The sequence below is a fragment of the Lepus europaeus genome, chromosome 2 (genome assembly GCF_033115175.1).
Source record: "Lepus europaeus isolate LE1 chromosome 2, mLepTim1.pri, whole genome shotgun sequence".
In the NCBI taxonomy this organism is placed as follows: Eukaryota; Metazoa; Chordata; class Mammalia; order Lagomorpha; family Leporidae; genus Lepus; species Lepus europaeus.
In genome coordinates, this window is record NC_084828.1 from 138,844,196 (window position 1) to 138,860,624 (window position 16,429).

At 37.8% G+C, this 16,429-nt stretch overlaps 1 protein-coding gene across 7 annotated transcripts in view; it reads right to left on the minus strand.

The window, feature by feature from the left end:
- Window positions 1–1,673: 1,673 nt before the first annotated feature.
- Window positions 1,674–16,429, minus strand: part of U2SURP (U2 snRNP associated SURP domain containing) — a 66,234-nt gene continuing 51,478 nt past the window's right edge. For 3 of the 7 annotated variants that reach the window (XM_062213594.1, XM_062213580.1, XM_062213570.1), the window contains 4 exons: window positions 12,026–12,136; window positions 8,555–8,673; window positions 6,932–7,108; window positions 1,678–5,786 (listed from right to left, as the gene is read on the minus strand). In XM_062213594.1, coding sequence (XP_062069578.1) covers window positions 5,648–5,786; window positions 6,932–7,108; window positions 8,555–8,673; window positions 12,026–12,136 — 546 coding nt within the window. In that variant the 3' untranslated portion in view covers window positions 1,678–5,647. Of the gene's footprint in view, window positions 5,787–6,931; window positions 7,109–8,554; window positions 8,674–12,025; window positions 12,137–16,429 lie in introns of all 7 variants that reach the window. The other 4 variants (XM_062213602.1, XM_062213588.1, XM_062213620.1 and 1 more) reach the window with 3 other exon arrangements.

The window sequence follows — 16,429 nt, forward strand, 5'->3', positions numbered from 1 at the left end:
GAACACCTCTTTGTTTCTCCCCGTCTGTAACTCTACCTCTCAAATAAAAAAAAAAAAAATCTTGGGGAAAAAAAAAAGCCAGGATGGTAAACGTTTACAGCATTATACCACAATCAAAAATAAGTCTTAGAGGCTGGCACCGCGGCTCAATAGGCTAATCCTCCGCCTTGCAGCGCCGGCACACCAGGTTCTAGTCCTGGTCGGGGCGCCAGATTCTGCCCCAGTTGCCCCTCTTCCAGGCCAGCTCTCTGCTGTGGCCCGGGAGTGCAGTGGAGGATGGCCCAAGTACTTGGGCCCTGCACCCGCATGGGAGACCAGGAGAAGCACCTGGCTCCTGGCTTCGGATCAGCGCGGTGCACCGGCTGCAGTGTGCCGGCCGCAGCGGCCATTGGAGGGTGAACCAACGGCAAAAAGGAAGACCTTTCTCTCTGTCTCTCTCACTGTCCACTCTGCCTGTCAAAAAAATAAAAAATAAAAATAAATAAATAAATCTTAGGGGCCAGGGTTGTGGCACATGCTGGCATCCCATATGGGCACCAGTTCTGTCTTGGGTGCTCCACTTCCAATACAACTCCATGCTAATGTGCCTAAAAAAGCAACAGAGGATGCTCCAAGTGCTTGGTCCCCTGCACCCAGACTCTTGGAAGATCCTGGTTTCAACCTAACCCAACTCCAGCCATTGTGGCCATTGCAGCCATCTGGGGAATGAATCAATGGATGGAAGATCTCTAACTGCCTTTCAAATAAATAAATAAATAAATCTTATTCTATTTTTGTAGATGTTTGAAATTTTCCTCAATGAAACACATTTTTTTAAAAACAAGGAACTGTTACCAGAGAACTGCAAGGGTCTTTGTCTTTGCGCAAGAATAGAATTCAGGCATGAGACAGAGAGTAAGTGGAAAGCAAATAGCAAGGTTTATTAGGGCAGGGACATCCGTAAGAATGGATGGGCACCTCTCCAGACAGAACCTGAGAGAGAGTGCTTACATTTAGGCCAGGGTTTTTAAGGGTATGGGTCTTTGTCTTCCCACATCTTCTCCTCCTGGAACAAAGGACTTTTTGGATGTAAATACTAAAAATTCCTTTCTGAGTTTTCCCCCTGAAGTCATCAGAGGAGGAAGCCAGGCTGGTGACACCCCACCCCCTTAGAGGAAAGATGAGCAGGACCCCCTGGAAGATCGGGATCCAGGGCAGGATGTTTGAAGTGCCAATACTGGGCTGCCCCTGGACGGTTATCAGGCAGAAGGGGCAGGGACCCCCACCTGGCAGGTTATGGGGTAGAAGGGGCAGGGCTGGATGTTTCAAGTGCAGATACTGGGCTGCCCCGGAAGGTTATCGGGATGACTCTGAGATGCATATGCTGGACCTAGATGTCTCCTTAGGCCTTTGTCACACACACATAAGCTCATATGCGACTTCCTACCTAACAGAACCAGTAAGGAAATGAAATTTCTTAAGAGAATCATTATGAAATATATGATTTTAACGTTTCAATATGTAAAATGTTTAACATTTTTGCTGCAAATGATAAATGTGGTGGATCATTTATCTCATCAATGGAAACTGATTTACTGGGCTAGTGTTAAAAAATTATGTGGAGAAAATTACAGGAACAGTCTAAGTTTGCTATGAAAACAACATATTTTTATTAAAGTAATTAAAATAAAAAAACAACAACAAAAGGAAAATTCCACAACCTTTGTTTTCAACTCTATAATCTTTATGTAGAAAAACTATAAAGCATCAGTCTGATGCGGAAAGCAGCTCCACAACAAACCTAATCCTTCCATCAGGAGTCACTTAATTACGGAATCAGTTTCACCCAAAAGAAATCATCTTGCTGTACAGTATTCAGTTGAGCTGACTTCAACTATAGCATTCTCATTTCTGAAAAATTCTTTCCTGGTAAGTCACATCACCAGATACAACATACCAGAGCCTGCTGAAGTCAAAGGATAAAACACAAACACTGGAAGCACAATTACAGGTGAAAATGAAAGAAGGCATTTTATCTATAGATCTACAAAACTATACAAATTGCCAACTATACATATAATCCATTTACATCAAAGCTCCATGAGGTGGTACTGAGTAAACACAAAGGCATTGAACTTTCAACAAAGGAACAAGGCTCACTCTGAACAGCAGCACATTCCCACCTTTTAGCCTAGCATCACACTTCCCCTGGGATTTGCATTTGCTTGTTATCTAAGTTGATAACAAAAATAAAGAAAAAAGCCAAAGGTCACTATTAAGCACTCCCTAAAACCTATTCTAAACCATGCACCTTACTTCGTAAACGTTTACTCATTTATTCCTTTAACTTATACCAGTGTCTTCACTAGTATTTGCACAGAATTGCCTATAATTTGCTTTACCTCTAAAATGTAATAGAAGAAGAAAACGCAAGAAAAAAAGCACGGTTTTTAAATGTACAGTCTTAGAAAAGTGGTACTATTTATCTTTATAAACAAACAACTTTTTCTGCTACAGAAATCACACTGTTGTGGTCATCAGAGCAGTTTAAGTCACTTTGGCAATACACAGGTTTATTTGCTTTTTAATAACAATAAACTATTATCATGGCCATATAATTTTTCAAAACTTCTATCACTGTGGAGGGCACATATACAGAGCATTTCTAATAAACATAAATTTGATCTTGATTGAAATTCCTTTAAAATAAGTGCTCAAGAATATTAAATTGGGGGAAGGGGTTAGGCAGAGAACACATTTGGTCAGAAGTAAGTATTTCCTCCAAGGTTCTTTACTTGGGATAAAAGTCCCACGGTAAACCCACAGGAATGAATGGTCTGCAATAAAGAAAAATTAGGTCAGACGATAGCAATTTTAGCAGAAAAGCCACAAACATTTTGAGCCAAATAAAAAGCATTCTCTTGGATCAGGGCTTTTTGTTATGTTCTTTAATCCCTAACTTCTGAACATGTTACAATTCAGAAATTCCCATCTACTTAACTAACAACAATAAGGAAAATAAAAGGTCAGTAAAAAAAACTTCACGAACAGGATATTTTTCAATCATAGGTCTCTCTCTGGTAAGTAGACCAACATTTAACTTTCTCTCATATGCATGAGAGGGAGAGTTCAATGGCATTAACCTGTGTATAGATGTTAGGCTGCAGGGTAAAAAGCTTCCCTCTTGCCCTTTATAAATCACAATAGAATTTCTGCTTCCATGCAGCAGCCGCCGCAGTGGACAGTAACTGTCTAGTACACAGTTGAACACGGCCTTCCCTGTAACTAAAACCCACATATTTAGTCAAAATATAGAAATGGTGCTATGTAACACAGGAGTAGTCTTCAGATGAATAGTAAGCAATTAGAAAATTATGGTATATCTCCCCCCTTACAATTCACCAATTTCTGATCCCACTCAATTTTCAGAGTCCATGGGGAAAATTAAAGTCTTATTCTGTATTTTCTCATACAGTAAAATTAGAAATAAGCTATTTAACAATACTGTTTATAATTCAAGACCAAATAACTCCATCCAACTTAATATGAATATTAACAAAGTTCAAAGAATATGCTCTTAGACCTAAGCAATTCTCAACCACACCAAAAGGAGCCAGTTTTTTACCACTGTTAAAATCAAATAGTTGTATCTGGATCCAGATATAGAACTGCTAGGCTGCAGTAGGGGTATATTACAAATAAGCAACCCAAACTGACCTAACATTTACTACTCACTCCTCCTCCTCTGGGATGTTTTGTTTTAAAAAAGAGAAATAAGTACCCCTTACAACTGAACTGGGCCATTACCTGACCAATTATTTCTTCTATGAAGATACCAGTAAATGATAGAATGCCAAAATCACCAGCCACTCAACACTATTGTTATTTTTGCAATGAAATGTAGATTATATAAAATTCCATTCTCCCGGGCAATGAACAGGGGGAGAAAAGCATGTTATTTCAATACGGCTATATTTATAAGTTTTAAATATCTGCACCAAATGTTCACATTTAATTATTCTGAGCAACTTTTAGGAATTAACATTTCCTTAAAATTGGACAAACAAAAGAGTGCATATTAAAAGAGTAGCTTTCAAGCAATATTTGTACAGTAATAAAGCCATTATGTAAAATAATCTGGCTCATTTGCAAAGCCACTGTGGATTTGTTCATTTTGGAAACAACATGTCTGACTATTTAGTCACTACAGCTACTCCCCAAATAATGGGCACAGAATACCTTACTCTGCAACTAGGGAAGATTAAGTAAAACAACTTGAAAAGATATTTTTTAAAAACAAATTAAATCAAAACAATCCATTATTATAATAATTTTCTACATTCCTTACTGGGGAGGTGAAAGAGGAGAGACATCAAACCACTGTATAAAGTGCCTAATGAAAAACTGAAAGGAAGATTCACAAATAATGTCAGTTCAAGTCTACTTAACCCTTTATTACATTCTATTTATGGAAATGCTATGATCAATATTATACAAGTTTTCTTATTTCTTCTTCATATTGCATCAACTTTATTTTCATCCACAACATAGTTCAACTCTGCAAATGATTTACATCACCTTTTTGCACCTCGAATTTACAAACCATTGGCTGTTAAATTTCCTGAAAACAATTTTATGTTTACATTTTACTTAAAGCTGTACCTAAAAACTAAATTCTTAAAACACAAAACAAAAACCTAAGATGTTTTAAACTTTAGAAATCTGTAAAAATACTCTAACACCAGTGTTGAAAGGTAGCCTACAGAAGACTATAAAAGGGTATTATACAAAAGAATTCCATGGCCAAATCTTGTTAGAAAGTTTCTTTTCTAAGTATACTTCTTTCATGATACAAGATAAAATCAAAAGATGAAGACTTAATTTTCCCCTAAAAATAAGTAGTTGCTCAGAACACAGGTTGCATACTACAATCATATTGTTTCTTTGAAAAAACAAAAACAGTTTCAGCTAGGCATTCCACTTAACAACATCATACCATATGCACCCAGTCCTTGGATCTCTGAGTATCAGTATTATCCAGGAGAACCTTTCTTTAGAAACCGATTAGCAAATCTACCAAACAGAGTTGCCAAATAGAGTTTTAGGTCCCTTGATTTCAATAGTCATCTTAGTAAATAGAAAACTTTAGCTACTTGAACACTGGAGCTTATAAAGTGCATTAGATAGAAGAAACACAACAGTAGTGCCAAATTCACTAAGTAGGACTTCAAGGGACTTGGTATCACCAATGGGGCAAAAAAACAACATTACAGTTTTCTGTTCAGATTTTATTTGAAATCTAGTTCAAATTGTCAAAGCTACAAAAGGGGGGAAGACATCTGTATTATTTTTGCTAAGTCACAACATCCTAAAACAAAATACTACTACTGCCAGCAGATCCATTATACACATTTCTGATGAAACTCATTAGCACAATAAAAATTTCATCTTGAGAAACAGCCACAATGAAAGTAATTTATACAATATAAAACAATGACAGGTCTACAGATGCATTACTCATGAGTTTACACATGCATTCACAAACAAACAAAAACCCCAGGAATGCTCTTTCATTTGATTTTTTTGTTTTGTTTTTTTAAAAAACAGACCATTCAGGCACAAAACAAAATCGCATTTCCAATAAATGACAGTATCTTAAAAATTTATGTCAGTGTTTGTTTTTCTTTGACTTTTTATGAGACCTGTGTGGAGACCGGGACTGGGATCTGGATTTCTTCCCTGATTTTTTAGGGGATCTAGACCGTGATCGCCTAGACCGTTTGGGTGTCCTTGAACCAGATGGTGACCTGAAGAAACAAACAAAAAAACCCAATTTATCAAAGTACTCACATGATCAAAATTGATTTTCCTTAAATTATCTAAGATGATCTTTAACAAAGCACAATAAAAGTTACTGGAATAAGACTGTAAACCTATCAAATTTATACTTTGCCTACTGTATACACACACAGAGAGGATTTATTTTGTAGTTACTATACACTGCATCGGCAATCATCACTGCAGAAGCTTGTTTAAAAAGACAAATTTCTGAGCCTTACCATTGCTCTATTCAATCAAAATCTCTACAGGCAGGGGCTGGGGTATTTTTTAACAAGTTGAATCTCTGATCTTATTATAAGCTAAAGTTCAAAATGGCATGTGAGATCATTCACAACATGTAAAAATCCACAGCTTTGTAGCCTATTATCTTGAGGAAAAAGGTAGCAACCACTGCAGTAGCATTCAAGGGCATCATTAAAAACTGCATAATTTTGGAAGTGCTCTTCAGAAAGATAAACAAAACAGACAGTTATATACATGTATACACACACATAAGCAAATGTCATTTAGAAAAGGAGAAAATTATTTTATAAATTTTATTAAAAAGTTACTATTAAAAAAAAAGTTACCATAATAAAGTGTTAACATATAAACTCTTTTTGCTCTTGGGGAAAATCTCTATATAATACCAGAAAAATAAAACATTTTTGAACCACTTTTCTGGAACTAAAAGGAAAAGAGCATATTAAATTACATACTGAAGAAATGGCATTTATTGGTATTTATGGTATTTGTTTCCAATAAATCTCTAACCAAGAATTGCTAGTAATACTGCTTTGGGGGGAAAATATATTTTCCTTTTAGCTTTGACAAAAATCAGAGAATATTCTATAGAAACTAAAAAACTGAATGAAAATAAAGCAGCTCCCCCCATTCTACAGGAAACACTGGATACTGATGCTTACAATTCTTGGCTAGTCTTTACTTACTGGAAGCCCTCTTTGTACTTAAGTGATGAAGAAAGACTGGGGTGGGGAGTAATAACCTAAAATGAAAGTAACTCTTTGGTTTTTAAAAATTCTTTTTAAGAATGTCTGCCAACTAAATTATTTTCAAAAGCTGGTAGAATGACAAGGTATTTAAAATATTACCAAAAATCACTTGCATTTACCTTTTGGCTTTTTTGCTAACATCTCTAGGAGAATCTTTGTGAGATGACCTGGAACGTGAGCTCTCTTTGTGAGATCTTTCTGAACGCTCTGATCGCTCCGATTTTGGTGATGGGGATTTCACTCGTCTACCACTGCTACTGCGAGATGGGCTGGGGGATGTACTGTGTCGCCTTTTCCTATGGAACAAAGCCCCCATAAGTGAGCAAAGGATCAGGCATTCATTGTCCTTTTATTAAATTGGCTATTACTTTCTACCATTTTACAATAACTTTTATTCTCACTAACACAGTAATCTATTTTCCAACAATATTCAAGGTCTTTTATCCCAATAAGTCTTAAACATAACTTAAAACTGAGAGAGAACAGACTTCAACTAGATTGGAATTTCTTTTGCTACAAGAGATTATTGGGACAATGAACAGAACTTAATTAAATCTTCTGGATTGAGTAACATTTTTAATGTTAATTTCCTGTTCTGACACTTTCATTGTGATTAAATGAATGCGTTTAGGAGAGTGGGACATCATGCTGACAAATTATTTTTAAATGACTGGGGCGGGTGGGAACGGGTGTTTGGCCCAGCAGTTAAGATATGCACATCCCATATCAGAATGCCCAGTTTAATGACCAGCTCCTGACTCCAGCTTCCTGCTAAATGCAGATCCTCAGAGGTAGTAGTGATGACTCAAGCAATTGGGCTCCTGCCATCCATGTAGAAGACCTGAACTGTGTTCCTGGCCTAATCACAGACATTTGAGGAGTGAACCAGTAGATGGAAGCTCTATCTGCCTCTCCCTTTTCAAATAAATAAATAGAAATCAAACAAACAGAGAAGCAAAATCTCCTTGCTTAAAAAAAAAAAAAAAAGTTGGACAGCTGGCAGAGAAAAGAATAAAGCAGAAATATTCTAAAATTTGGGAAATGTGGGTGAAGGATATCTAGGAATTCTTCACACAATTATTTTAACTTTTCTGTAAATCTGAAATTGCCAAAATATTAATTATAAAGTGACATTTTTTATTTAACCAATTAGTGTAACTTATTTGGAACTCATTTAAGTGATAAAATCAAAATTTTTATTAGCAATAATTTATTTTTCTTATTAGAAAGACTTCAGTTCTATTAACTGAGCAATTTTCTTTACTAAAACAAAGATGTAGGAACCAAGGAAGTGAGAAATAAAAACTGAAAAGTGAGGAGCAAGTCCTTGTGGCCTATTTATATAATCTCCTTTCAAGATAAAGCTGTAGGACTCAAGTTTACAGGTAGCAGCCTTGACACCTAGAGACTGGAAAAAAACACTTATATGGGAGGCAACAAAGATGATCTAGCAAGCTGTTTTGTTATTTAAGTATCAGGCTTGATACTTAATACTGTAACTGAATTCCTGCACTGAACTAAGGCTAAGGACATCCTATGAACCATGTAAAGAGATGATGTCCCAGTTAAATAAACTAAGTACTAACTGCCCCATTTGTCAGCTATTATCTCCTGTAAGAGGGAGCCAAACATGTTCCTCATGAGAAAACACTACTAGTATCAACGATAAAAAACATTATAAAATAGACCATCATTCCAAATCTTGAAATATGCATACACATTAAATGTAAGAATTGTTATACCTTTCTTTCCTCGTTGGAGTACACTCATCTTTTTCCTTCTTGTCTTTGGATCGAGATTCCAATTTTTCTTTATCCTTTTTATCTCTTTCTCTTTCTCTTTCTAATTCTTTCTCTTTCTCCTGTTTTAGTTTTTAAAGAAAACATTTAGTTGCTTAAAAATATCATCTAGGTTAATATCACTTACATAATAGTATTTTCTCTTCTAATAAACAATTTTTCAAATCACTACTTAAGGTGCAATACCATTTTCAAAAAAAATATCTACCTTTCCAAGGAAAACTAGCTGTTTCTTCTACTTATGTTAGAAAATAATACTAGTGTGACAGTAGCTACACATTTACTGTTTGTCATAGGCTAAGTAATGTTTTCAACAACTTTCCACACGTCATTTTGTGTCTTTGCTTATCACACCCTTAGGAACAGGACTATTCACCTTCATGCTAGAGATGAAAATGAGACTCAGATTAAGTATCAGGTCCATGGTCACACAGGAAGTGAAGAAATTATTTTAATTCAAACTCTAGAGCCACAGCTCTTCCTCTCACATTCTCCATAAAGAATCAGAAAAAAACTAATAATGCACTGACTTTTTCATCACATATTAAAAAGTGATTCTTCCAACTCTTCACAAGGATGATTTAAGCAAAGAGCAACAGGCTGAAGGTGGGAAATGGCAAATTCACAATAGACTTACCACCACAATCTTATTAGCAAAAAATTAATACTAAAGATATTTTAAATCTTACTTTATAAGAATACAAACTCACTACATGATATGTAATTATATAAACCAGAATAATAACTTATGTGCTCATCCTCAGATGCCGCAATTGTGACTTATGACTTGAAATTTTTATTTCCATTGGTAATAAAACAATTAAATGAACCTAGAAGGTCCACTTTACTAACAGGAATTTAATTTCTCTAGAAAAGCTATCTGACAGTTGACTCCTCTAATTTTTAAAAGGTAAAAAGGCCTTTACCAGATATTGGCAGTTTTTGGTGTACAGCCAGACTGCATGTATTTTCTGCTTTGTGGTACATTCTGTCACTGACGCGTGAAAGCCATCATAGACAACACATACATGAATAGGAACAGCTCTGCTCTAGTACAACTTTTACAAAATCAGGCAAGGGGGGACCAGTGCTGTGGCATAGGAGGCTAAGCCTCTGCCTGTGGCCCCAGCATCCCATATTGGTGCCAGTTTGTGTCCCAGATGCTCTTCTTCCTATCCAGTTCTCTGCTTATGGCCTGGGAAAGCAGTGGGAGATGACTAAGTGCTTGGGCTCCTGCACCCACATGGGAGACCCGGAAGAAGCTCCAGGCTTGGACTGGCCCAGGTCCAGCCATTGAGGCCATATGGGGAGTGAACCACCAGATGGAAGATCTTTCTGACTGTAATTCTGCAAAAGAAAGACAGAAGGAAGGAAGAAAGAAAGGAAGAAAGGGAAGAAAGGGAAGGAAGGGAAGGAAGGGAAGAGAGGGGAGGGGAAGGGAGGGGGGAGGGGGAGAGGGGAGGGGAGGGGAGGGAGGAAGGGAGGAAGGAAGGGACCAGGCAAGGACTAGCATCTGCAGATCCTTGGTATGTAAAAGGGTACTTTCAAAAGTTCATGGAAAAATGGAATTAAAAGATGCTCATCTTAGTGCAAGAAGTTTTGAAAATAATGAAGTTATTTCTTCTATGAACTTTTTGAAGACTACACATATGTATGGATAGCTAACATTTCTGCAACAAAATAAACAACATTTAAGTCCATTTTCCACAAATTTTGTGAAGTTCGCTTGACTTTTAGGAATGACATTTTTCCAATTTCATTCATGGGATACAACGAGATTAGTATTAAATATGTGTATTATTCACTCTGAGCTTCCTCCTTAGGACTAGTGAGCACCTCAAGGTATAATCCTTCTAGCTGATCAGCAACCTGCCACTATCTCTAAAGAGACCCATGGGGTACAAATAAATAGCATCTTCTCTAAGTTTTGTTCATTTTTTTCCCACATAAAACACAGAAGACAAATTTTAAAAGCTGTGTGGAGACTGACTTATGATCTATAGGAACCATTTCCTTATCAAGAATGAAAATTAGTTCCTGACTGAAACGGATATTTAATAGAAACCATACTACAGCTAATTTAAAATATTTTGAACATTCTAATTCAATAATAAGGAATAACAGTAGGGGCTGGCACTGTGGCATAGTGGTTAAAGCGGCAGTCTGCAGTGCCGGCATTCCATATGGGTGCCGTTTCAAGTCCCGGCTGCTCCACTTCCGATCCAACTCTCTACTGTGGCCTGGGAAAGCAGTAGAAGATGGCCGAAGTGCTTGGGCCCCTGCACCCACATGGGAGACCCGGAAGAAGCTCTTGGCTCCTGGTGTTGGATCGGCCCAGCTCTGGCCATTTGGGGAGTGAATATCAATGGATGAAATCTCTCTCTCTCTCTGCCTCTGCATACATAAATCTTAAAAAAAATTAAAAAACCAGTAAAAGTAGTAGCTATTACATAACTCTATCTTGAAAAACTGGGAAAATCACAACACAGCTTCACAGAGAAAAAGTGGGCTACAGTGACTTGCCTCATGGTTCACACAGAACGTGGCACCAGATTCCACAGGCCTGGGTAGCACCACAGTCACAACAGACTGTTTCACATTACCTGAATACAGCACCTTTGTAGTGATAAGCTCCCTTTGGTAACTTTTCCTTATTTCTCTTTCTATAAAACCTATTTTATTTTTGCAGTGACACACAAGATATACAAGTAGATTAAAAAATAGCAGTCCTAACAAAATTCCTAGGTTTCTTGTACAATTACCACATGGGGCTGCTAGTCCTAAAATTCTCTGCATATTCCTACATACAAGGGGCCTTCTTCAAAAAGTTCACGGAAAACATGCATTATGAAAAAACTACATATGCATAGTTTTAAAAAATGCACCAAAATCAACATCTTTAATTCTAGTTTTACTCAAACTTTTTCAAGTGTCTTTGTATTTTTTTGTGAATGAGAACACAAAGTTTCTCAAAAGCTTAGAATTTACCAAAGAGGGATCCTACCCCTTGCTTTCCTTCCTTGGAACCAATGAGACATGAATACTAAATTAACTTTGCAAATCTGGCTTCCATCTTTATCTCTGTGCCAATTGTGGTGGCTACTGTCTCAATAGTCACAAACGTGACTCTTCCAGTAGGGTCTCTTCCAGTTTTGAAAGCAGGCTTTTAGCAGGATTAATATTCTAGTCTACAGTTACTATCCAGAATAAAATACTGTTCTATTGCCTTAAGAATTCTTTCCAAAGTTGAAATAGTTCTAAAATATCATATTTCAAATTGTCAATCAGAATGCAACATCTGCACATAAAAGGATATACTCTGAAATATACTTTTCTTGAGTCTACCAATAATACATTCTAGGAAGTCAGATAAGTAACTCTGGAAAATACACATTAAATATATTTATTTCTTACTCGTTGAAGAAGTTTATCTCTGTAGTGTTCCACTTGCTCCTGAAAACTTTGGCCTGGTTTTTTAGGTCGTTTTCCAGATTCTAATTCATCCTGAAACTTCATGACTTTAAGCTGTGAAACAAGACATTTCTAAATAAGTATCTTTATCACTACAATTTCTCAAACATTGCTTTGTTCCTAGAGCAAAGTAGTAACTGATTAGGACTCAGTCAAAATATAACCTCAACATTAAAAAAACAAAAACCAAAAAAACTTTCTTATCCAAAGGCCACTACTTATCAGATAAGCCCAACAACACAAAATCCAAGTGACCAATGTAAGCCCACTGTATTCTCTGCACAATGGTGAGGACTCACAAACGATAGTTATGTATGTTTCATGCCCGTAAGTACTTCTTCTCTCAACACAGTGATAATGAATTTAGTATTTGGTTCCTCAAATAATAAAGGCAAGGCTGGTAAACAACTGTTAGCAAAGTTATGACAGCAAAACACAAATAGCTTTGAAAAATATTTTTAAAAAGGGCAGCATTTTGATTACGCACACTTCCTGAAGGACCAAACACAGAGCTGAATTGACTGAAGGTTTCTCTCTACTTGTATCACAAAAAAACAATGAAGGGGCCAGCTTTCCACATCAATGTTTATAAATTCCTTACTTAAGAGTTCCTGCTGATATGGTGTAAGTCTCAAGCACAAGTCTAAGACACCTAGGAAACAGATGACCAAAGCTCTCAAGACAAAACAAAGCGGCCCATGCAATGGCTGGTGAGTCATCCATCCTCTGCTGCCTGTTGTCAGGTACCACCTTCCCACTCAACTACTCACTTTCCTCAGATGAGGAACAGAGATGAGATCTCTGTTCTCTAATGACAGAGTAGACCCCCCCCCACCAGTTGGCTCCCTACCCTTATTTTACTATTCCAACCCTTGCTCATAGAAATGGGAATAAGAGTAGAACAAGAAAAGGTAATTCCAGACTAAGCATTACTCTAAGTGGCATCTAAAAGATGAAGAACTTATGTCCTATGAATACTACATTATCATATGGCAACAGGTTTTACTCTAAGTGTTTTATCAGAGTGTGTCACTACTTTTTTTTTCTTTTTTTTTAAAAAACTTTTATTTAATGAATATAAATTTCCAGTGTACAGCTTATGGATTACAATGGTTTCCCCCTCCCATAACTTCCCTCCCACCCGCAACCCTCCCCTCTCCCGCTCCCTCTCCCCTTCCATTCACATCAAGATTCATTTTCAATTCTCTTTATATACAGAAGATCGATTTAGTATAAAGATTTCAACAGTTTGCACCCACATAGAAACACAAAGTGAAACATACTGTTGGAGTACTAGTTATAGCATTAAATCAAAATGTACAGCACATTAAGGACAGAGATCCCACATGAGGAGCAAGTGCACAGTGACTCCTGTGTTGACCCAACAAATTGACACTCTAGTTTATGGAGCCAGTAACCACCCTAGGCTGTCGTCATGAGTTGCCAAGGCTATGGAAGCCTTCCAAGTTTGCCGACTCTGATCATATTTAGACAAGGTCATAAAAGACAGAGTGAGGATAGTAACCAATGATCCTAAGAGTGGCATTTACCAGGTTTGAACAATTATACAGCATTAAGTGGGGAAGAGGACCATCAGTACACACAGGTTGGGAGTAGAGCCATTGGTGGTAGAGTAGAGGTTATGATTACAAAGGAATGAGGCCCAAGTGCGCTAGACAGGGACTAGAACAAAGGACAGAGTCATTATTAGAGGAGCTAAGAAAGGTGCTAAGCTACAAGTAATTTTTCTGATTGAGAGGCAAATAGAACCTGATAGAAGGGGCTTGATAATAATCTGGTGGGCTTTAGGCCTTGTAAGTTAAGAGGCCCAGACCTATCTATCTCTTCACATGGGGTATACCCTAAGGGAGGTGTGAACCTCCTAGGGGAAGGCACTCTGTTGACTTTCATTACTTGGCTGGCCTGGGAGGAGAGCTGGCCAGGTAAAGTTCTTTCATTTCTCTATTCTCTTCAAAGTAGGAAACTAATTCTATTATGAAGGAATCTGTAGGACGCACAATTTAATCTTTAGACCTTATAAAAGAGATGGCTAACATTTTTCTGTAATAGCATAGCCAAAATAAGAGCTTAAATTATAATCTCATAGCTAGATTCACTTCACCATCAGCCAAGTATACAGTAAGTAGAAAAAACCTCCCTTTCAGACCAAAGGGAAAGAAAGTTTTAAAGTGAGAATATAATTTTCCTCATGGGCATTGTCTACCTTAGAAAAACTACTACAGAACATGCCTGTGAATATAGACTTGTAGTTCAGGCCACCAAAGATTAGAGATGGGACTTGGGCACTCCCTTGACTTGCATCCTCTGGTCTGCTTTAACACAAACCAGGAGGAAAAGAAAGCTAGGCATCAGAAGCAATGGGTGGCAGGCCTATTAATGGCTGATCTGTACAGTGATCTGCCCTCAAGGAGACCCAACAGGCCAGTCCACTGCAGTGGCTTTCAAAGTGGTAAGCCTGGGCTTCAGCAGAAGTCAGCTTGTGAAGAGCCCTGGCAGCTCTGCCAAGAGTTGGATCACTGGAAATGGACCTGCCCCGGAGTCGAAGGATGCCCAGGTCAGAGCCACAGATCTTACTGGCTCTAAGCTGAAAAGCCCTTCACTCAGCCCAACTTCCAAAGTGACCATGCAGCTGAGGATATGGTCAAGTAGGGTCAGCAACATTGCAGGCAGAACTGTAAATTTCTTGTTAGAGATGCCACCTGCCTTTACCTGCCTTTAGAGTGTGTCACTACTTTAAAACACAAATCCTTTGGTTTTTATTAACTGCTAAAAAATGTTCAGCTATAGGCATCTTTTGGGGCAGATTTTATTTTTTATTTATTTTTTTAAAATTTTTTATTATTATTATTATTATTTTTTGACAGGCAGAGTGGATAGTGAGAGAGAGAGACAGAGAAAGGTCTTCCTTTTTGCCATTGGTTCACCCTCCAATGGCCGCTGTGGCGGGCGCATCTCGCTGATCCGAAGCCAGGAGCCAGGTGCTTCTCCTGGTCTCCCATGGGGTGCAGGGCCCAAGGACTTGGGCCATCCTCCACTGCCTTCCCGGGCCATAGCAGAGAGGCAACCGGGATAGAATCCGGCACCCCAACCGGGACTAGAACCTGGTGTGCTGGTGCCGCAAGGCGGAGGATTAGCCTGTTAAGCCACGGTGCCGGCCTGAACAGCTTTTAAAAATAAAACACAGCACATATACTACAGCTTATAATAAAATTGGTTGCAAAATAATTTAGAACTTTATTCCTCCTTTATTTCTGATGATTTGACAGAAAAAGGGATAGTACTCACTGGATTTCAAGTTAAGGGGCAGAGAACAAAGATAGGAAAAGCCTTGAAGTAAAGCTCATGAGTTCTGAGTTCTAATCCAAATTTGCCACCAACTACGGCAATTACCCCATATGATTAAGTCTCTCAGAGTAAATAAGGGTTAAACAGGTAATTCTAAGATGAAGGCAAGATCCACATTTTAATATAAGGATCTGATTTATAGCCCAAGTCCCTGAGAGGCAGGCACTATGAGAATAAGAGAAACAATCTTTGATTATCTGACAAAGAAGAGGCCAGATTATGAAAGGGCACATACAATACAGAAATGTCTGAGGGAGGGGTGTGCATACACACACATATATATATATATCACATATATGAGGGTCTTCGAAAAGTTTATGGAAATGGAATTAGAAGATAAGTATATTTTGGTGCAAAATATTTTGAAATCCATGCATAGCTTTTAAATTAAATACTTTGCCCATGAACTGTTTGAAGACTCTTCATGTTTAAATCTAATGTAGAAATAATGTTCATAAAATTCATGCAAGTTAACCAAAAGGTAAATTATCTCATTTTCTTCTATATAAGTTGAAAATAAGATTTTAAAATAATTAAAGTCTCTTATGGCATTCATAAGATAACTTAATTATCAAGAAAATATATTTTGGGGCTGGCACTGTGGCGCAGTGGGTTAAAGCCCTGGCCTGAAGTGCTGGCATCCCATATGGGTGCCAGTTCTAGTCCCGGCTGCTCCTCTTCCGATACAGCTCTCTGCTATGGCCTGGGAAAGCAGTAGAAGATGGCCCAAGTCCTTGGGCCCCAGTACCCACATGGAAAGACCCAGAAGAAGCTCCTGGCTCCGGATCGGTGCAGCTCCGGCCATTGCGGCCATCTGAGGAATGAACCAACGGATGGAAGACCTCTCTGTCTCTACCTCTCTCTGTAACCCTGTCTTTCAAATAAATAAAATAAATCTTAAAAAAAAAAAAAAAACACATTTTTATTGAACTCAGTCTTTGTTTTGCAATAGTTTAATCAGGCTGGTAAAGCAGAATTCTC